General features: G+C 40.0%; 1 protein-coding gene across 4 annotated transcripts in view; it reads left to right on the top strand.

Annotated features, from left to right (window-relative positions):
* The window catches only part of LOC100983381 (protein NPAT), a 65,596-nt gene that overhangs the window by 20,096 nt on the left and 23,402 nt on the right, over window positions 1-22,098 (top strand). For 3 of the 4 annotated variants that reach the window (XM_008953739.6, XM_003828343.6, XM_055094795.2), the window contains 9 exons: window positions 5,285-5,403; window positions 8,695-8,755; window positions 10,520-10,592; window positions 12,207-12,247; window positions 13,062-13,286; window positions 14,217-14,298; window positions 15,823-15,910; window positions 16,899-16,990; window positions 17,074-17,161. In XM_008953739.6, the coding sequence (XP_008951987.3) occupies window positions 5,285-5,403; window positions 8,695-8,755; window positions 10,520-10,592; window positions 12,207-12,247; window positions 13,062-13,286; window positions 14,217-14,298; window positions 15,823-15,910; window positions 16,899-16,990; window positions 17,074-17,161 (869 nt within the window). The remainder of the gene's footprint in view (window positions 1-5,284; window positions 5,404-8,694; window positions 8,756-10,519; window positions 10,593-12,206; window positions 12,248-13,061; window positions 13,287-14,216; window positions 14,299-15,822; window positions 15,911-16,898; window positions 16,991-17,073; window positions 17,162-22,098) is intronic. The other variant, XM_055094796.2, reaches the window with a different exon arrangement.

The raw sequence follows: 22,098 nt of genomic DNA, 5'->3' as shown, positions 1-22,098 counted from the left end.
GGTTCCAGAAGGGAGAAGATGTTGCTTGAGGGGATTATTTCTAAGGCAAGTCTCACAAGCATTAGTGACCTTTTTGACCATTTTTAGCAGATTTTTACCTGAAAACCACATTTGGGCCAATTGTAGGTTTTATGCTTACCTAGGTGGAGGGCTTGCTGAAGGATTTTAAGAACTTTTAAGAACTACCTGGCTGGTAGCTGGTAGATAAAGTTTGCTGTCCTCTGATTGTAGCCATCCCGAGGGCTGAAAGGTGTGTCCCTGAGAGGTGGCCCATTCTATTTCCACAGGAGAATATTGAGGTTTTATTTCTCTTGGAGCCCTCCCAGATCAGAGGGGTCTCAAGTGGATCAGAAATCTGGGGCCCTCTTGCTGCCGATTTAGCTGCTTGGTCTGCCACCTTAGTTCCCTCAGCTATTTCATCTGTTCACTTTTGGTGGCCTTTACAATGTAATATTGCGACTTCCCATGGAAGGAAAACTGAGGCTAATGATCTCTTAATTTCCTGGTGGTATGAGACACCTATTAGCTGTAAGGAAGTCCCTTTCTTTCCAGATAGTGGCATGGGCAGGGAGGACTAGGAAAGTATACTTAGAATCAGTATAAATGCTAACTGCTTTCCCTTTGCTTAATTCAAGCACCCTTGTGAGGGCAGTTACCTCAGCCAGTTGATCACTTGTGCCTGAGGAGAGAGGCATGCTATCAATAATATCATTTAGGGTGACTATTGCATACCCTGCTTTATGGATCCCTTATTCCACAAAAGAACTTCCATCTGTAAAGAGAGTCCAGTCTGGGTTCTCTAAGGAGGTTTCTTCGAGGTCCTCTCTGGCCGCATAGGTTTGCACTACTATCTGTTCATAGTCATGTTCAAGCTCCCCAGCTTTCTCTGGGAGGAAAGTTGCTGGGTTTAGGGAGGGACAGATTTTTAACTGCAGATCTCTCTAATAGCACAGCTTAATATTTGAGGAGACGGTCATCCACTACCCAGAGCCTCCCCTTAGAAGACAGCAGTCCTGCCACATCATGTGGAGTATAAATGGTTACGTTATACCCCATGGTCACCTTAGTGGCCTCTGGTACTGACAAGGTTACTGCTGTGACTGCCCGGAGGCAGGCTGGCCATCCTTTAGCTACCAAATTAAGCTCCTTGCTTAGGTAACCTACAGGTTTCTGGGCTGGACCTTGGGCCTGAGTTGGAACTCCCTGGGCCATTCCTTTCCTTTCTGATACATAAAGATTGAATGTCTTCCCTATGGGAAGACTAAGGGCTGGTGCCTCAAGCAAGGCTTGTTTCAGTTGGTCAAAGGTCCTTTTAGCCTCTGGTTCCCAAATTAGGGAGTGAGTCTTAGTTGCCTGAGTCTCCTTTATTATGTGATATAAGGGACAAACTATTTTACCATACCCAGGTATCCATAGTCCTGTAATCCCCAAGAATCCTCTCAGTTGCTTGAGGGTTTTGGGGAGAGGAAAAGAGGAGATGGACTTAATCCTTTCTTCACCTAGTTCCCTGGTCCCCTCTGACAAGACTAGGCCTAGGTACTTCACTGAAGTCTGACAGAGCTGAGCCTTAGATTTTGAGACCTTATATCCTCTGTTAGCCAGAAAATTAAGACAAGCCTTACTGTCCTCCTGAGACTTCCTCAATTGGAACGCAAAGGAGAATGTCATCTACATATTGTAAAACTTTCACCTGAGGATAAAGGAACTGCCCAAACAGCTGGGGGCTGTCTTAGAATCCCTGGGGTAACACCATCCAGGTTAGCTTTGTGGTCTGGTTGGATGGATCTTTGAATGCAAATAAATACTGGCAGTTGGGGTGTAATGGTATGCAGAAAAAGATGTCTTTTAGGTTCAGGACTGTGAACCATTTAGTTCCCGTAAGTATTTGAGTTAGTAGGGTATAGGGATTGGGAACCACAGCCTCATTAATGAGGCAGAGGTCTTGGACCAGTCTCCTTCCTTTGTTAGGTTTTTTTACATCCAATATCAGAGTATTACAAGGGCTGTTGCAGGGTTTAAGGAAGCCCTGCATCCTTGAGTTATCAGTGATGGCTTCTAGCCCTTTCCTAACTTCTGGTTTTAGGGGATATGGTCACTGGTTAGAGAAGGAGGTGGGATCCTTAAGGTGGACCTAGACCAGTATGGCAGTTGTGGCTGCACCAGTTTTCCTTTCAGTTGCCCAGACTTCTGGGTTAATTAATATTGGTCTGCACTAGGGTGAGACAAAGAGTCTGTCCTGGAGCCATAAGGATGATGGGTCCCGTACCAGCTAAAATAGCCCTGCCTAGCAGAGGAGTTGGGCTTTCAGGCATGATTTAAAAGGCATGAGTAAACAAAAGGTCACCTCAACTATAACTAAGGGGTTGGGAAAAATATCAGTTTAAAGGCTTTCCTGACACATCCCTCACAGTCACACTAAGAAAGGAAGGGGAGGCCTGGCCTAATAAGTTGCCTCCCAAGAGGGAAAAAAATCAGTCTCTTATGTAGCAAAGCTCCCTGTAGTCATAGGACTATGCTGACTCCTGACATGATTGTGGGGGCGGAAACAACTTAAACGCAGGTAGGGGAAGTTGCCTGAGGGAAATAGCCTCTTGCCCAATGCAAATGGATTCCTTCAACAGGGGAAAGAAAACTCTCAGTCATTGCATCCTTCTTGCTTCTAAGAACACACAAAAACCAAGTTGTTCTGAATTACACTGCTGATGACTAAGCAAAATGCCCATTCCACTCAATAATATTATCACTGTGGTTTGCAGCAACACCCTTAATGTTGTGTATGAAGAAGAGATAGGAGCCAGGAAGAGAGAAAGAAAATGCTATAGGAAAGACTGGAGGTCTTGACTGACACCCTAACGGGCTGTTGGGGATTGGGGCCAGTCCAGGAGCCTTTCAGGTAACACTGAGGTGTAGCCTCAGCCAGATGCCTTCAGTTGCCCGAGGACCTTATTCCGATCCTATGCATTGGCTAGACCTCTGTGAAGGGAGACTGGATTGAAACAAAGCCAACATTCCCAGTACCCAAGGGTGATGGCAGAGGCTAGACAAAATCTTCCCCAGCAAGCCTGTCCTTTGCAGCTGTGCCATTCGCTCTTAACTGGCTGACAGAGGCCCAGTGCTTCATCCGTTTTCGGAAAAAAAAATGTGAAGGCAAGAAGCCTCAGAAATGAAAGTGTAAGAGGTCCACTCTTACCCTTGCACAGATCCCAGACAAGCCTCCAGAAATGACACAGGATCCATTCAGTGCCGCTATGCTGTCCAGCATCTCTGTGGCCTGTGGCGCGCCTGCCTGGGCCTCGCTCGCCTCTAGGCTCATTGCTGGGCCCTCTCTGCCCACTTGACCCAGCAGACTGCTTCTGGCCCAGATTCCATGCCCACTGCAGCTCAGCATTCAGCCCCGCAGCTGGTCCAGTTGTGCCATGATTGTCTTCCACCTTGGGAGCCGGCGTCTGGGTGAGGGTGACACAGCAGCGCCCAAAAACTTGGAGATACCAGCAACCACAGAGCCCCAGCTGTTGCCCAGGGAGTTCTGAGGTCTGAGCCCCCAAGGACCGTTACAACTCTGTCTCCTTCCCACCGCCCACAGCATGGCAAACGGAGGTGGCAGGGGAGCGCATGTTTCAGCTCGTTTGTGTTACAGCTCATTCCGTCCCTCTACCCTGCTTCAGTCTGCTTCAGTCCTGGGCTGGCCCAGCCCCACTGCTGCTTCCTGTTGGGTAGCTGCCCAGTGCCAGCGGAGGGCTGAAGGGCTATAATGTTAAGAGTTCCTTTCACACCCACCATTCAGCAGGTTCTGAGATCTTGTCCTGCGTTTAAGAAGAATGAGGTTATGTGGACACTGGGGAGTGAGCAAGGTGGAAGAGGGTTTTCTTGAGCAACAAAACAGCTCTCGACACGAGAGGGGACCCAACATGAGTAGAGCTCCATGTGAGAGGGGATTCCAAAGGCAGGTAGTCCCCATGTGTGGTTGAGTCTGAGGTTTTCATGGGCTCAGAGTGGAGGTTTTTATGGGCTCAGAGTGCAGGCTGATTGGTCCGTGGGTGAACCTGGAAAAAGCACCATTTGATTGGCTAAAAGACATCTAGGAAGTTCTCACTCTGGTCATGGGCTCTACACAGAACTGGCAGTCCAGTTTTCAGGCTTCAGACTGTCTTTGGCTTGAAGGTTGTCGGGTTTCACCGGGTACCCTACCCCTGTCTGCTTGGGAGTTTGTCTCCTGCTCTTATCAACTGTATTTCTTTATTCATATTTTCTATGTTGTGAGAGATTATTCTCATAATTTTCTAGACATGGATTCCTTTAGTTTTTCCAACTTATTTAAAAATAGCTTATTTAAAGTCTCAAGTCTAATGTCTGGATTTCCCTGGGCAGATTTTTGGGTTTTTGACTCTGTATGATCCATACTTCCTTATTTCTCTGCATATCTCATAATATTTTGTGAAAAATTGGATGTTTTAAATAATATAATGTGACAACTCTTGGGATTAGATTTTTCTTCTTCCATGTTTGTTGTCTTAGCTGTTGCTGTTTGTCTAGTGAGTTTGCTGAACTAATTTTATGCAGTCTATATTCTGTGAAGAGTTGATACTCTATGATTGGATGATGATTTCCTTAACTACTGGGAGCAAATAAATATCCCATTGTTTGCCAAGGGGGACTGTGTGTGCATTGGGGCATGCTTTAGTTCAGCCAGGCAGTTGACTCACTCTGCCTTAGCCTTCCTTCACTAGTTAAGGTTAATGTTCTTGTTGGAATTGATAATGCTTTGATTCCCAAAGGGCATAAATTAAGAATTAAGGGAGTTCCTGTCTCAACTTTCATGCAGAGTAGGTCTTCTGTTCATTCTTTTTATAAATTGTTTGGCAAATAAATGAAGTATACAAATACATAGCAGTGTTGTGAGAACATAGTTTTCTGATAACGCAGTAAGTGAATTTATACCATCAACTGACTTGGTCTTTATGGAAGTTAGGCAGTAGAGGGACATAGTTATTTATCATTAATTTATTGGTTCTCCTGTAAGTACTGTGAAGTAATTATACTTTGTTAAACACTTTATTTTACTAGTTTAGCTAGAATTGTTTCTTGTGAAAGGGCCACCTGTTCTATGAATTGTACTTTGTATTGCAGCACAACCTGGTGTTTCTGTTCGAGGCTGCCAAACACTAGAGCATTCTACCTAAGGTTTCAGTTGTGATATCAGTACATGCTACAGCATTTTCAATAGCAGTTTTAACCAAAAGTACAGAATTTAGTATAAGTACCTAAACTTTTATTTTTTATTTAGGTTACTTACAGCAAGAAAACCTCATTTCTACCTGCCAGACTTTTATTTTGGAAAGTTCAGATTTAAAAGAATATGCAGAACATTGTACAGATGAAGGGTTTATTCCAGCCTGCTTACTGGTGAGTTATTTGTTCCTTAAGGGAAATATTTCATCAACACAAGAGACTAAAAACATAGTCATAAAATCAGCTTATCAGAAAAAAAAAATTGAAATTGGCAGAAATTTGGTGGTTTATATTCATGCATGACTGGTAAGACCCAAAGAAGACCAGCTTTTCTTTTTACAAATTTATGCCAAAACTATTAAATGAATTACAACTTTGACTCTGAGAATTAGTTTCAAAATGACACCCTCATTTCTGATTAGTTTCGCTGCTGCTGTCTCCAAGCCTTTTTTTTTCTTCCTGACCTATATCTGGCTGCTCCTTTTAGACAAATATAAAACAGATATTTTGATATATTATCGTCATCTCTTTCGTTAAATATCACTAGACCAACAAACCGTCATTTGGTACATAGTGGATACCTTCCAGAACTACATCATTTCACATGGTGTTTGCCATTTTATTTTAATCATGGCTCCTTAAAGATTATCACAGATAACATGAATGTCTGCTTAGGAAACTGAAAATGATGCAAAACTAAAGTTAAGCGGGGTCATAGAATACAGAGTATACACAAATCCATTGTATTCCGTATGCCTGCAATGAACAGTTGGATTTTGAAAATACCCGTTTATAATAGCAACAAACAAACAAAATGCTTAGAGATAATCTAACAAAATATGTGTGAAATCCAAATGCTCAAAATTGCCTGAGATCTAAGGCCTGAATAAAAGGAGAATTGTATTGTGTGCACAGATTGAGAGACTCAATATTGTTAAGGTGTTAGTTCCTCCCTATTTAATTATAGATTTTTCACAGTCAAAATGCCTGCAAGCATTTTTGTGGATAACACGAAGCTGAATTCTAAGTTTTAAATGGAAAAGAAACTAGAATAGCCTAAACAGTTTCTGAAAAAGAACAACTTGGAGGACTCACATTACCAGACTTCAAGACTTACTAAAAAACTATGATAATCAAGATGAAGGGGCATTTTTGATAGTTTAGGCATGTGGAACCACATACAAAGTCCATATAGAGACCCACACATCTGATTTTGACAAAGGATTAAAGACAATTCATTGCAGAAAGGATGGTCTTATCAACAAATGTTGCTGGAACACTCAGACATCCATATGTAGAAAAAGAACCTCTACAAATACCTCATACCTTATGCAAAAATTAACCAAAATGGATCAGAATGTAAAACACAGGACCGTAAGACTTCTAAATGAAAACATAAGAAAAAAATTGTGCGAAGTTGGATTTGACGGTGAGTTTTATATGTGACACCAAAAGCATGGGCTATAAAGGCAAAAATTAGGCAAATTCAACTTTATAAAAAATTAAAAACTTGCTCTACAAGAGGCATGTTAAAAGAAATAGGCTGGGCCAGACGCAGTGGCTCATGCCTATAATCCCAGCACTTTGGGAGGCCCAGGCAAGAGGATTGCTTGAACTCAGGAGTTCTGTACCAGCCTGGGCAACATAGTGAGACCTCATCTCTAGAAAACAATTTTTAAAAATTAGCCAGGTGTAGTGGTGCACTTAGTCCCAGCTGCTTGGGAGGATGAGGCTGGAGGATTGCATGAGCCCAGGAGGTCAGGGCTGCTGTGAGCCACAACTGCACGGCTGCACTTCAGCCTGGGTGACAGAGTAAAACCCTGTCCCAGAAAAAAAAGGCTGGGTGTGAAAATATTTATATCTTACATGTCTGATAAAGGGTTTATACCTAGAACATATGTATAGAATTCTTAAAACTTAACAACAAAAACCAAACAATTTTTTAAGTGGATAAGAGATCTGAAGATACTTTACCAAAGAAAATATACAGATGGCAATAAGCATATGAAAAGATCTTCCATATCATTAGTCATTAGGAAAATGCAAATTAATACCCCAGTGAGATACTAATACCTGTTAGAATGGCTAAAATAAGAAAACAGGTCTAAAAACTGGCAAGTCCTTGACCACAAATATGCAGAGCAGCAGGAACTCTTGTTTCTTACTGGTAAGAATTAAAAGTCATACAGTTGCTTTTGAAAACAGTTTGACATTTGCTTATATGATTATGCATATACTCCTCATGTGAACCAACACTCACATTACCCAAATCAATTGGAAAACTTGTGCTCACAGAAAAACCTAGACACTGGTGTTTGCTTATAGTGGCTAAAAACTGAAAACAGGCTGAGTGTGGTGGCTCACACCTGTAATCCCAGCACTTTGGGAGGCCAAGGCGAGCGGATAGCGAGGTCAAGAGTTCAAGACCATCCTGGCCAACACAGTGAATCCCCATCTCTACTAAAAATACAAAAATTAGCTGGGCATGATGGCATGTGCCTGTAGTCCCAGCTACTCGGGAGGCTGAGACAGGAGAATCGCTTGAACCCAGGAGACGAAGGTTTTGGTGAGCCGAGATTGTGCCACTGCACTCCAGCCTGGGCAACAGAGCAAGACTCCATCTCAAAAAAAAAAAAAAAATACTGAAAACAGGCCAGGCGTGATGGCTCACACCTTTAATCCCAGCACTGTGGGAGGCTGAGGTAGGAACATGGCTTGAAGCCAGGAGTTCGAGGCTATAGTAAGCTGTGAGCAGCCACTGTACTCCAGCCTGTGTGACAGAGCAAGACCCTGTCTCTAAAAAATAAAAATAAAAAATTTTAAAAACTGGTGACAACCAAGATGTCTTTCAAAAATTGACAAACTCTGATGTGTTCATAACAAAGCAATACTATACTACTCAGCAATAAAAAGCAACATGCTATTGATTCACACAATAACATGGATGAATATTAAATAAATCCTTCTGATTTCTTCTAAATTAACAATTCTGAACAAATAACAAATTGTAGATAGTGCGAGCCAGATTTCTCACTGTGTGAGGAAGAAGATACAAATAAACATCATAATGAAACCAGTGGTGTTGGGTTATAGTCTGAGATATTAGTATGACACTAGTTATTTTTATATATATATATATATATGTATATATACAGCTAGATGATACAAATGCTTGTATATATGCATTTGTACATGTATGTATAGCTGTCTGCTGAGAGGGTCTGGAAGCAGTGACACCCAAGTAGCTATAATGTCCTAGTCAAACAGGCAAGATTCTTTGGAAGCTTGGGTGCAAACTCTAATTTCAGTGGCTATTTTCATTTTCGTTTACCTGCTTCTTTACCCTTTCCTCATTGCTACTCTGCAGTCAGATCTTTTATTAAGTTGAATGGTAGAATCTTTTCTTGTGAGAAATTATTGGTAGTATTATACAATTTTGGTAATATTTGATCTTTTTCTTTTCAGTCCTTATTTGGAAAAAACTTGACAACAATTTTAAATGAGTATGTAGCTATGAAAACAAAAGGTAAGAGTTCTGATTTGGAGTTTTTTTGCTGATGTATACAGTATTTATCTACTTGATTTAGTTAAAAATGATTTCTAAAGGTTATTAATGTCTCATAAAAGCCTTGAGAAAACTTGTCCCTGTTGTAATGAGATAAATTTTTCTGGGACACATCTAATTTGTTTGTGGGTTTTGTTTTTTGTTTGTTTTGTTTTGTTTTTTTGGTTGTTGTTTTTTGTTTTTTTGTTTTTTTTTTGAGACGGAGTTTCACTCTTGTTGCCCAGGCTGGAGTGCAGTGGCGTAATCTCAGCTCACTGCAACCTCCAGCTCCTGGATTCAAGCGATTCTCCTCAGTCAGCCTCCCAAGTAGCTGAGAATACAGGCATGCGCCACCATGCCCGGCTAATTTTGTATTTTTAGTAGAGGCAGGGTTTCTCCATGTTGGTTAGGCTGGTCTCGAACTCCCAACCTCAGGTGATCCACCCCCCTCGGCCTCCCAAAGTGCTGGGATTACAAGTGTGAGCCACTGCCCCCGGCCATTTGTTTGTGTTTACATTGAGTGGTACATAAATTGCAACAATCTTTATGTTAGCGAAAAAACCCAAAAACTACCTTTAAAAAATATGTAAAATAAAACTCTTACCTCTGTGTTATCTACACTGATAAACAGACATCACTATGTGTTAAAAAGTTTTAAACTGACATTTTAATTTTAATTCTATGTAGTCTAAGTCTGAACACAGAAGCCAGTCATACACTGGCTTATAGTTACCAGAATATAAAATTCTACTTGCCTAAATTAAGGATGTTTTAGAAGGAAAGTTTTGACTGCTTATTCTCTAATATTGATTATTTTCAATAGCTTACAACATTAACAAAACAATTAGCATTAAAGAATTCGCAAGATGATAACAAAGGAAAAGAAGCTTGACATTTTTTGACATTGTCTGTGTATAAGCATTGTGCTACATGCTTTCATATGGTTTTTTTCTCATTTAGTCTTTTTTTTTTGTTTTTTTTGAGACGGGAGTCTCGCTCTGTTGCCCAGGCTGGAGTGCAATGGCACGATCTCGGCTCACCGCAACCTCCGTCTCCCGGGTTCAAGCAGTTCTCCTGTCTCAGTCTCCCGAGTAGCTGGGACTATAGGCGCACGCCACCATGCCCAGCTAATTTTTGTGTTTTTAGTAGAGACAGGGTTTCACTATGTTGGCCAGATTGGTCTCAAACTCCTGACCTCATGATCTGCCCACCTCAGCCTCCCAAAGTGCTCGGATTACAGGCATGAGCCACCATGCCCGGCCTCTCATTTAGTCTTTAGAATAACCCAGTGAGAGATATTGTTTAAAGCCATTTTTAAATATGAGAAAATTGAGGATTAAATTTCCACACTTATAAGGAATTTGCATAACCTTTATGATAATTATTATAAGACAAATTACTTTAATTCACTTTCATATGTCACATGATATCAGATAGAACAAAGATCAAAAAATTGTTTCTCCTTTTTTTAATAAAACGAAGTTGTAAAATTATTGGCCAAAAAATGCTTCAGAGATTTTACAGATGTCCATTTCTACTCATATTGTATCTGATACTCCGTGGCTTTAGAAGAGAAAGCAACCGCATTATAGCTTTGCAAGCTATTTTACAACATAGGTTTATTTCTCATTTTCCAACATACTGTCAATAATTGAGAGACAAGGTTTTTTGTGTGTCTTTGTTCAGAATGAATGATGAAATTTCTTCAGCTGGGTTTATTAAGAACCTTTTCCTCCTATGATTTAGAAACATCAAATAATGTCCCAGCAATAATGTCATCTCTATGGAAGAAATTGGACCATACACTTTCTCAGATCAGGTAAGCTATTAGAATGTGCCTAATGATTTTGGAATGCAAATACACTTTGGGTTTAAATCTTCTTAAGACCTACACAGTGTACTTACATAACACTCATCCAGTTTTGAAATTACTCTAGAGGTTGCTGGTACTGTGGAGGTTACTGACTGACATAATTTGAAATAAATAGCATACTTTTAATAAAATATTTAGAAAACTAAGATATGTAGTAGTTTAATGACATTTCCAAGTTTCCATAGCAATTTAAAGGCAGATATATTGTTAGAATACAAATCACCTAATCCCAGGCCACTGTGAATTCCCTTAGGCAACTGTCTCTTTATCACATATTCACAGAATTGATGCGTTGAACCCATGCCCACTTGGTTTCTTAACTTGTAAAGAAATAAGCTTGAAGAATAATGCTAATTCTGAAATCTTCTGGTATCAATTTTATGAAAATCTCATATTTGACTATAGAATTTGTTATGAAAACCATAGTCTCTTAACCTTTCTTTCAGAGCTATAAGTGACTACCCCACCTAACTTTAGCATGGGTTTCATTTTCTTCCTCTGCTTAACCTGCTAAAATGGCTCCAAATGCTTTCTTCTTAACTCTGGACCACATCTTACTTGGTAGTCTTATCTTTATATTTCTCTTTCCTGACTCAAGTTTTGTGGATCTTGTTGGAGACTTACTTGACATATTTTTTATGATAATGGCACAGTGTCTGTGACTTTATCGAATAAAGGGGTGGGCCACTCTAATTCATACTAAAAGAATTAACTTGTACTGTGAATTTTTCCATGTTTGTTGGCATCTTCTTTAGAGGTACAATAAAATAATTTCATAGTCATAAATTTTATAAAAGCTGGATGTCCTCTGACATCAACTTGGGGATTCTGAAGTATTTATATATGGAGTCATGTGAAATCAGAATTTCTCTGTGGGAAGGCATCTCTATAATTGTGAAAGATAATAAAAAATGTATACTTTGTATATTCTTACTTAAAAATGTTAATATGTAGAGTTTCTAAAGTTAAATTATATTCTTTTCATTTTTTCAAGAGGTAGAGTCTCACTCTGTTACCCAAGCTGGAATGCAGTGGTGTAATCATAGCTCTTGTAGCCTTGAACGCCTGAGCTCAAAAGTTTCTCCCACCTCAGCCTCCCAAGTACCTAGGACTACTGGCACATGCCATCTGGCTAATTTTTATTTCACTTTATAGAGACAGAGTCTTGCTATGTTGCTTAGGCTGGTCATGAACTCTCGGCCTCAAGTGATCCTCTCACCTCAGCCCCCCAGGGTGCTGGGATTGCAGGCATGAACCACCATACCCAGCCCAGATTGCATTCTTAACGTAATGTCAAGGCACTCTAATGCATTATTACATTGGATAGAAACTTCTTAATTAAAATTATGTGTGTTGTGAGTGTGTCTACATGCCACTATTTTTCTCCTAAAGCAAATCACAGTTGCTTACCCAAAAAATGTGTTTGTTTGTCTTTTTTGTCTGAGAGAGATTTTTTGCCTTTTACCTCATAACTAACTTGAGGTCTGACTGTAACTAAATCATAGTGGATGTCAGCAACAAACATTTTTTGATGGATAACTACTTTGTTTTCTTTGTTAGGAGCATGCAAAGTTCCCCAAGGTTTGCTGGCAGTCAGAGAGGTTGGTATCCAACTTTAAACAATGTTCATAATTACTTCAAACTTAAACTATCAGATGAACATTTTAATTCATTGTACACATGTGCTAAGTATATATTTTGCTTAAACTACTGTTTTTCTGTTTTTCTTTTTTTTTTTTTTTTTTTTTTTTTTTTTTGAGACAGTGTCTCGCTCTGTCGCCCAGGCTGAAGTGCAGTGGCACGATCTCAGCTCACTGCAACCTCCACCTCCCGGGTTCAAGCGATTCTCCTGCCTCAGACTCCCAAGTAGCTGGGACTACAGGCGTTTGCCACCACACCCAGCTAATTTTTTTTGTATTTTTAGTAGAGATGGGGTTTTGCCATGTTAGCCAGGATGGTCTCAATCTCCTGACCCCATGGTCCGCCTGCCTCAGCCTCCCAAAGTGCTGGGATTACAGGCGTGAGCCACCGCACCTGGCCAAACTACCGTTTTTCTAAGTACAGTTATGTTAATTAATATTTTCATTTATCATTAAAATATTTTGTAAATACTCCCTACATTTCACATTGACTCATGTAGAGTGTTTTAATTCTCATAAGTTTAGGTTTCTTAATTCATGGTATTATGAATATGAATTATTGCAGAACAAATATAATCTTGGATTTATAAAGCTTGATTGTATTCATTTTAGTTTCTTCTGAAAGTCGCATAAATTTAGTTGATATATTTAGGGGTCATTCTTCAATCTGTTGATGTAACACGTTGTTATATAATAGGATGCATCATATTGACTTCTTACAATTCCCAAACTACCCTGACGTTGAATTTGTTTTTTAAATGCTTATATGTTTCAGCCCGAACGAGAACTGGAATTGCAGAAATCAAACGGCAGAGAAAGCTTGCATCTCAAACAGCTCCAGCCAGTGCAGAGTTGCTCACTTTACCTTACCTTTCAGGACAGTTTACCACTCCTCCTTCCACAGGTACACAGGTTACTCGACCAAGTGGCCAAATTTCAGATCCATCGAGGTCATATTTTGTAGTGGTCAACCATTCACAGTCACAAGATACTGTAACCAGTAAGTTTACATTTTGTTCTCTTAAATTTTGTTGTTAATCAAATCGTATGAATGAGATAATATACTAATGTCTTTATACTCATAGTGTAAAATTATGGCCCCCCCAAAAAAAGATGAGAGAGACTAAAAGTGGAACAGACTTCTAGATTGGCTATAAGCATATAAAATCTTTAAGGCATTTTAATCTAGGGTTCTTCCTATTTCTACGCTAATTGAAGTCTACCTTCAACTCTCTAATTCTCAATTTTTGGCATTAAGAGAAAACGACGCTGTTGTATTTGATTTTAAATGGAATGTACATTATATTTTCTACTTCCTTGCCTTTGTTGAAGTCAGTCTGTCCTCCTGGAATCAGGAATGCCTTTCTACTTCTCTATCTTTACATGTTAGAAATCCTACATATGCCTGGCTGAACCTTAGAGTTAGGAATATCCTTAGAGAGTATGTGGTATATCTTATTTGTTGCATACTTGAAACTTTTGAAAACACATGGTAGTTAAGGGATAAGAAGCTAGTTAATAACAGAGTTGGGATTAGAATTAAGGAGTTAGCACTCTCAGTTCACAAACCAATTATCTTTCTGTGCAGCTAAAATTTGTTGCCATCAAGATCTCCCTCATTTTCACCTTTTCCAAATCCTTTTCTACACCCAGAACGCTTAGTTTATACTTCTTAGACTTTTTCCATTCTACTGTATTATTTTTTGTTGAGACTATATTGTACTTTGGATTTTATTGTAAAACCTTAAGGCATAAAGACTGTATTTTATTAATCTTAGTGTCTTTTACCATGCTTTACACATGGTAGGCACTCAGTACATGTTAATTGAATTTAATATAAAATAATAATCACTAATGCTTTTTATCCCATTACAAGTTTAGAAAACTATTCAGTTTCTTTGGCTTACTCTTATGTTTTCTTGAAATACAGCTGGAGAAGCTTTAAATGTCATTCCTGGTGCTCAGGAAAAGAAAGCACATGCCAGTTTAATGTCTCCCGGTAGACGCAAAAGGTAAATGCTTTTTAAAAGAGACAAGTTACCCGTATCCATTAAAAAAAAAAAAAAGAATTACATCAGGATACTTACATTGTGAATAAACTAATAAGACCAGATTATGTTCTGATCTATATTAGAACTATTCCAAAATACATTGTCTTTCTTCACATTCTAACCTGCCTGAAATTGGGTTGCATCTCTCAATTAATGGCATATCACTGTTTCATGGGAAATATGTTTATTCTGTAATGGTATATAAAATAATGGTATATCTTACAAATGATGTTATCTGAGATTTTTTGAAATCCATGTTTTTTAACTGAATGTAAATAATACCGTTATGTTCTATGCTCCACACACATTTAAAGTCCTAAGATCAATTGATGGAATTTTTCCAGGCACAATCTTTGAGAAAAGTGTTTTTCTCAAAACATTTTTGAGAAAAGTGTGTCTTTGTTTGAAGGATATTTTTTGAAAGAGATAATAGTTTTAAAATGTTTATTCTAGTTTCTTAGCTACCAAGCCCTGGGTATTTTTGTTAGAGTTTTTACTTTTGGTTGTCTTTCATTCAAGACTGACCTTAGCCTCCTTTATTGGAGCCTTTCTCACTTCACCATATAAAATAACAAACAGCAATATCCATTTTTTTTATTTTTAGAGATAGGGCCTTGCTGTCTTGCCCAGGCTGGAGTATAGTGGTGCAATCATAACTCACTGCAGCCTCGAACTTGTGGGCTCAGAAGATCCTCCCACCTTAGCCTCCCCAGTAGCCAGCACCACAGGCACATGCCACCACACCCAGCTAATTTTTTTATTTTTTGTAGAGATGGGGGTCTCACTTTGTTGCCCAGGCTGGTCTGAAACTCCTGGCTTCAAGTGATCTTCCCACCTTGGCCTCCAAAATTGCTGGGATTACAGATGTGAGCCACCATGCCCAGCCATAAAAGAGCAATATTAATATTTAACATTTATAGGAACCTTGACTTAATAAAGTCTTTATATATACTTTATTTCATTCCATTCTTTAGTAAACCCAATAATGCAGTTGGTCATTATAAAGTAGGTTAGAGAGTCAGAGCTTGCTGTGCTTCAGACAGACCATAGGTAGTAAGTGGTAAAGCTAGACTTCAAACTCATTTTTTTGAATTCAAGACTACTAATACTTTTTGTACTTCCCTTTGTTCCTAACACAAATAGAGAAAATATAGTTGACCTTGAATAACATGGGTTTCAACTGCATGGGTTCATTTATACTCAAGTTTTTTTCAACCGAACACAGATTAAAAATTTAGTAGTAAAACCTGCCTATATGTAGTGTGCTGACTTTTTGAATACATGGGCTTCCTAGTGCAGACTGTAGGACTTGAGTACATGTGGATTTTGATATCCTTGGGGGTCCTGAAACCAGCCCCCTGCAGATACAGGGACAACTGTATCTGTTCTGTTATGGTGATCTTAAAATTTATGTCTGTATATGTATTTATCTTTAAATCTGTTAAACATAGTGGTTAAAAGAAAAGCTTTTAAAATGTGTTTCAGTGACTCTCAGAGAAAAAGTACCACTTTGTCTGGCCCTCATTCAACAATACGGAATTTCCAAGATCCAAACGCTTTTGCAGTAGAAAAAGTAAGTGACTCTGCCCAACTTTGCAACTTAAAATATTCCTGAGTTTAAAAATACAGATATATACACAAATGTATGTATGTGTGTATGTATCAAATAAAGAAACAGGAGTAAGTTTATAGATATCTGTAAATACATTGTTGTTGTTGGATCATTTAATAAAATACTGGCCAGGTGCTATGGCAAACACCTGTAATCCCAGCACTTTGGGAAGCTGAGGTGGGCAGATTGCTTGAGCTCAGGAATTCAAGACCAACCTGGGCAACAAGGTAAAACCCCCTCTCTACAAAAAATACAAATATTAGCTAGGTGTGGTAGCACGTGCCTGTAGTCCTAGCTGCTTGGGAGGCTGAGATGGGAGGATTGCTTGAGCCTGGGAGGTCAAGGCTGCAGTGAGCCATGATCATACCACTACACTCAAGCCTGGGTGACAGAGTGAGACCCTGTCTCAAAAAAAAAACTGGCCGGTGAGTAGCGGCTTCTACCTGTAATCCCAGCACTTTGAGAGGCCAAAGGCAGCAGATCTCTTGAGGCTAGGAATTCAAGACCAGCCTGGCCAACTGTCTCTGCTAAAAATACAAAAATTAGCTGGGTGTGATGGCGCACGCCTGTAATCCCAGCTACTATTCAGGAGGCTAAGGCACAAGAATTGCTTGAACTGCGAGGTGGAGGTTGCAGTGAACTGAGATTGTGCCACTGCACTCCAGGCTGGGCTATAGAGCGACACTCTGTAAAAATAGGGCATTTACTGGGGTTTGATGATGAGTGTGGAACTGTATAAGAAAGAGTTGGTGAAAGATCTGTGAAAACATTTGCAAATTATGAAGTGTTGTATTCAGGTATTAATATGGAGGGAGCCATCACAACTTCTGAGTTTCCATTTAGGTTTATTAAAACGATCCAGCTCTTATCGGTTTGTTCTTTTCTAATAAATATTAAATAGCAGAATACTCTTTATTGTCCTTTTGCTAACAGTGGCTTTCTTTTCCAGCAAATGGTTATTGAAAATGCACGAGAAAAAATACTAAGCAACAAATCTCTTCAAGAAAAGCTAGCAGAAAACATAAATAAATTTTTAACTAGGTAAGCTATATATGTTTAAAATGCCTAATTGTTTTTGCCTAATTGCATAACTATAATAAAGATTTTTCTTTCTTTATTAACAGTGATAACAATATTGCCCAAGTACCTAAGCAAACAGATAACAACCCTACGGAGCCAGAGACTTCAATTGATGAATTCCTAGGACTTCCGGTATGGGTGGTTGGGGTGTGCATGTGTGCGTGTGTGTTACTTATACTTAAGATTGATGGTATTTTGGTTTCATTTCAAAACCATTTGCCAACATAAGGTGTTATGATTTGCCATCTAATTAGATAAAATGATTTACAATAGTAAGATAAAACTTTTCTTCATTCATTGAATGCAGTCTGTTCCTGAAAAACACATTGGATGATGACTTAAAATAGAATCTATATTGCATCCACAGTCATGGATTCCTAAGTATTCAATACTTAAAAATTTATTAGTGGGTATATTTGTGTGTAATAAACAGTAATACAGTGTTTATATAAATTACATTTCTTCTACACTGCTACAAATTGTATAATAATTTAGAGAAACAGTGAAATGATACAATAAAGATATGTAATGGAGCCAGGCATGGTGGCTTAATGCCTGTAATCCCAGCACTTTGGCAGGCCAAGGAGGGCAGATCACTTAAGGCCAGGAATTCGAGACCAGCTTGGCCAACATGGTGAAATCCCATCTCTACCAAAAATACAAAAATTATACGGGCATCATTACACGTGCTTGTTATCCCAGCAGCTCGGGTGGCTGAAGCAGGAGAATCCTTGAATCTGGGAGGCGGAGGTTGCAGTGAGCGGGGATCGCACCACTGCTCTCCAGCCTGGGTGACAGAGCAAGAGACCCTGTCTCAAAAAAATAAGAAAAAAAGATACATAATGAATCCAAGTAATAGTTAACAAAATAAAATGAACAAGACTTTTTTTTTTTTTTTTTTTGAGATGGAGTCTCACTCTGTCACCCAGGCTGGAGTGCAGTGGCACAATGTCAGGTCACTGCAAGCTCTGCCTCCCAGGTTCATGCCATTCTTCTGCCTCAGCCTCCTGAGCAGCTGGGACTACAGGCGCCCACCACCATGCCCAGCTAATTTTTTTGTATTTTTAGTAGAGACGGGGTTTCACCGTGTTAGCCAGGATGGTCACCCTCTCCTGACCTCGTGATCTGCCCGCCTCAGCTTCCCAAAGTGCTCGATTACAGGCGTGAGCCACCGTGCCCGGCCAATAAAATGAGCAAGACCTTTTTAAAAAGAAAGATTGCTAACCAAATGACAATTTGCCTGTGAGGCTTAATACTAAGAGAAGAAAGATGGGGACAGTGGTCACTGTTGCTATTGGTAGTAAATACAAAAGAGAGTGAGCTAGTAAGGGAGGAATATAACAGTCTGTGTTTTAAGATTTGTTCATGTGCAACTATCCTTTAATATACCTTTTTTTTTTTTTGAGACAGGGTCTCACTTTGTTGCCCAGGCTTGAGTGCAGTGGCTCAATCACGGCTCACAGCAGCCTTGATCTCCCCCAGCTCAAGTGATACTCCCACCTCAGCCTTCTGAGTAGCTGGGACTACAGGCACATGCCACCATGCTCAACTAGTTTTTGGTTTTTGTTTGGTTTCGTTTTTTGAGATGATGTCTCGCTGTGTCGCCCAGGCTGGAGTGCAGTGGCACGATCTTGGCTCACTGCAACTCCTGAGTTCAAACGATTCTCCTGCCTCAGCTTCCCAAGTAGCTGGGATTATAGGCATGCACCTCCACGCCTGGCTAATTTTTGTATTTTTAGTAGAGACTAGGTTTCACCATGTTGGCCAGGATGGTCTTGAACTCCTGGCCTCAAGTGATCTGCCTAACTCGGCCTCCCAAAGTGCTGGGATTACAGGCATGAGCTATCTCACCTGACCCAAGTACCCTTTTTGAAGAGCAGCTGCAATTGTGATTTTAGGACATCTTTTTACTTGGACCATTGAACAATAGAAATATTTTTATTGGCATGCCCATGTGAGTGTATTAGCAGGTTTTCTTTCAATTGAATTCTGAGTAAAGCCATTGAGCCCTTGAATTGTATTTCTCTATGTCAGTTCTACCAGTACTTCTTTCAAAAACCTCTCTTATCTTATCACTTAATAAATATGGGCCAGGCACAGTGGCTCATACCTTTAATCCCAGCACTTTGAGAGGCCAAGGCAGGAGGACTGCTTGAGCCCAGAGGTTCAAGACCAGCCTGGACAACATAATGAGACCTCATCTATACAAAAAAAAATTTTTTTTTAATTAGCCAGGTGTTATTGCATGTAGCTGTTGTCCCAACTACTCGGGAGGCTGAAATGGGAGGATCACTTGAGCCTGGGTGCTCAAGGCTGCTGTGAGCTGTGATTTCACCACTATACTCCAGCCTGGGCAACAGAGCAAGATACTGTTTCAAAACCAAAAAACAAGTATGTATGCTCTGTTCTAAGTTTTTGTGTTCTCCAGCTTTTTGCTTATTGTTGCTTTATAAATACATCAGGTGCTTACCATAATCAGGGTACTCTGTTAAATACTGTGAAGGATTGTAAGAAAGTAAAGACACAACCTACTGTTCTTGGTTGTTCATAATACTGTATTCGTAGAAAGTTAAGAATTAAGATTTAGCTGGGTGTGGTGGCTCACGCCTATAATCCCAGCAGTTTGGGAGGCTGAGGCAGGTGGATCACCTGAGTTCAGGGGTTGGAGACCAGCCTTGCCCACATGGCGAAACCCCATCTCTACCAAAAATTAGGTAGGTGTGGTGGCATGCACCTATAATCCCAGCTACACAGAAGGCTGAGGCAAGAGAACCGCTTGAACCTGGGAGGCGGAGGTTGCAGTGAGGCGAGATCGCGCCACTGCACTCCAGCGTAGGTGACAGAGTGAGACTCCGTTTCAGAACTAAAAAGAAAAGATTTAAATAACAGTTTTTAAGACAGTATAGGGAATTTTGTAACACAGAAATCCCAAAAGGCTCGAGAAGTAGCACCAGGACGTCTGAAAGTCCCTCTGAAAGCTGAGGCTACGAACAGGATAATAAGGTGCAAAATTCCAGGGGTCATGATGCTTCAGCCTACCCAGGGTGTGCAGGGAGAGAGCTCTCACTCTTCTTTGACACTTAGAAGTCCTGTGTCAATAGTACCAATTCTATGAGTGGGGCTGTCACATATGCAGACTCCTTTCTGACCCCCATACCAAGGAAGATGCCAAGGTGACAAGGGGAACAAGCACACTGGCCTGGTAGTGCTGCCCTTTAAGAATCTGGCTCAGCCTCAGCCTGGTGACCCTAAACAGCAATGGCAGGGTCTGGGTCAGCAAGACACAGCTCGCTCTATGCAGTGCTGGAATGAGTGTCTCCAGTCTCTTATTGCTGATGGGAACCTTGTAAAAGGACCTGCATATCCTGGACAAACTGAGACACAGGTGGCAGCACAGGCCCCACCCCTTGAAAAGCCATCACACTACTTGACTGACCATGACAGCACTATGGATAAACTTCAAGCTTTTTAGGTTAACTTCTGTCTGCCACAGATTCCCAGGAAAAGATATCGTCTTTCTAAGCAGATGACAGTCCATGACCTGAATAACCTCTTAGTGAAGATTTTCAGATTTTACTTCACATGCTGGGAAGCTCACCAAGGCTTTAGATTTAGGAGGAGGATTTTTTTTTTTTATTATGACCTCGATCCAGGCCTCCTTTCCTTGGATGCAAAATTAGTGTGATATAAAGGAAAATGAACAACAAGCACATTGTGGTACTGGTGAAAGAAGTGCCTACCATTTTGAAGCCCAAAGGGGAGTGTTTATTTTTTAATTTTTAATTGTAAAAACAAAATATATAATTTACGATCTTGACAATTACTAAGTGTACAGTTTGGTAATGTTAATTATATTCACATTGTTGTGCAATAGATAGCTGTAAGTTTTGTTGTTGTTGTTGTTGTTGTTTTTTGAGACAGAGTCTCGCTCTGTCACCCTGGCTGGAGTGCAGTGGTGTGATCTCAGCTTGCTGCAATCTCTGCCTCCCGGGTTCAAGCGATTCTTCTGCTTCAGCCTCCCAAGTGGCTGGGACAACAGGCATGTGCCACCACGCCTCACTGATTTTTTGTGTTTTTAGTAGAGACAGGGTTTTGCCATGTCGGCCAGGCTGGTCTCGAACTCCTGACCTCGGGTGATCTGCCCGCCTCAGCCGTGAGCCACCACACCCAGCCAGTTATAGGCTCATTTAATCATAGTTACTTCTTTAAAGGTCTTATCTGCAAATACAATCCTGTTGAGGTTGGGACTTCAACACGTGAATTTGGGAGGGACACAATTTGATCTGTAAAGCTCTTATTTACAACTCCTGATTTCCCCTTCTCCTATCCCCTGCCAACTACCATTCTACTTTCTGTTTTGATGAGTTTGATTGCTTTACATACCTCACATAAGTAGAATCATACAGCATTTACTTTATGTAACTGGCTTATTTCACTTGGTATAATATCCTCAAGGTTCTACATGGCCTGTGATGGGATTTCCTTTGTTAAAGGCTGAATAATATTCCATTTAATGTATATGCCACATTTTGTTTATCCATTTATGTATCAATGGACATTTAGGTTGCTTCTCTTGGCTATCATGAATAATGCTGCAATGAACATGGGTGTACAAATATGTCTTTGAGATCCTACTTCTATTTCTATTGGCATATACCCAGAAGTGGGATTGCTGGACCTGGTAATTCTACTTTTCATTGTTTGAGGAAGCTTTCTAATGTTTCTCATAGCAGCTGTACCATTTTACATTCCCACCAACAGTGTACAAGAATTCTCACTTATCTACCTCCTCATCAACACGTGTCATTTTTTGTTGCTTTGATAGTGGCCATCCTCATGGGTGTCAGGTGATATCTCACTGTGCTTTTGATTTGCAATTCTCTAATGATTAGTGATGTTAAGCATCGTTTCACATGTATGCCTTTTTTGGATAAATGTCTATTTAAGTTATTTGTTCATTGTTCAATCAAGTTTTTTGTTGTTGAGTTATAGGAATTCTTATATATTATGTGACTTACATTATTTTTTGAGACAGGGTCTCACTCCATGCCCAGGCTGGAGTGATGTGG

Source organism: Pan paniscus, chromosome 9, assembly GCF_029289425.2.
Source record: "Pan paniscus chromosome 9, NHGRI_mPanPan1-v2.0_pri, whole genome shotgun sequence".
Classification (NCBI taxonomy): Eukaryota; Metazoa; Chordata; class Mammalia; order Primates; family Hominidae; genus Pan; species Pan paniscus.
The sequence above is the reverse complement of the archived record's forward strand: the minus strand, read 5'-3'. Positions and strand labels throughout refer to the sequence as shown.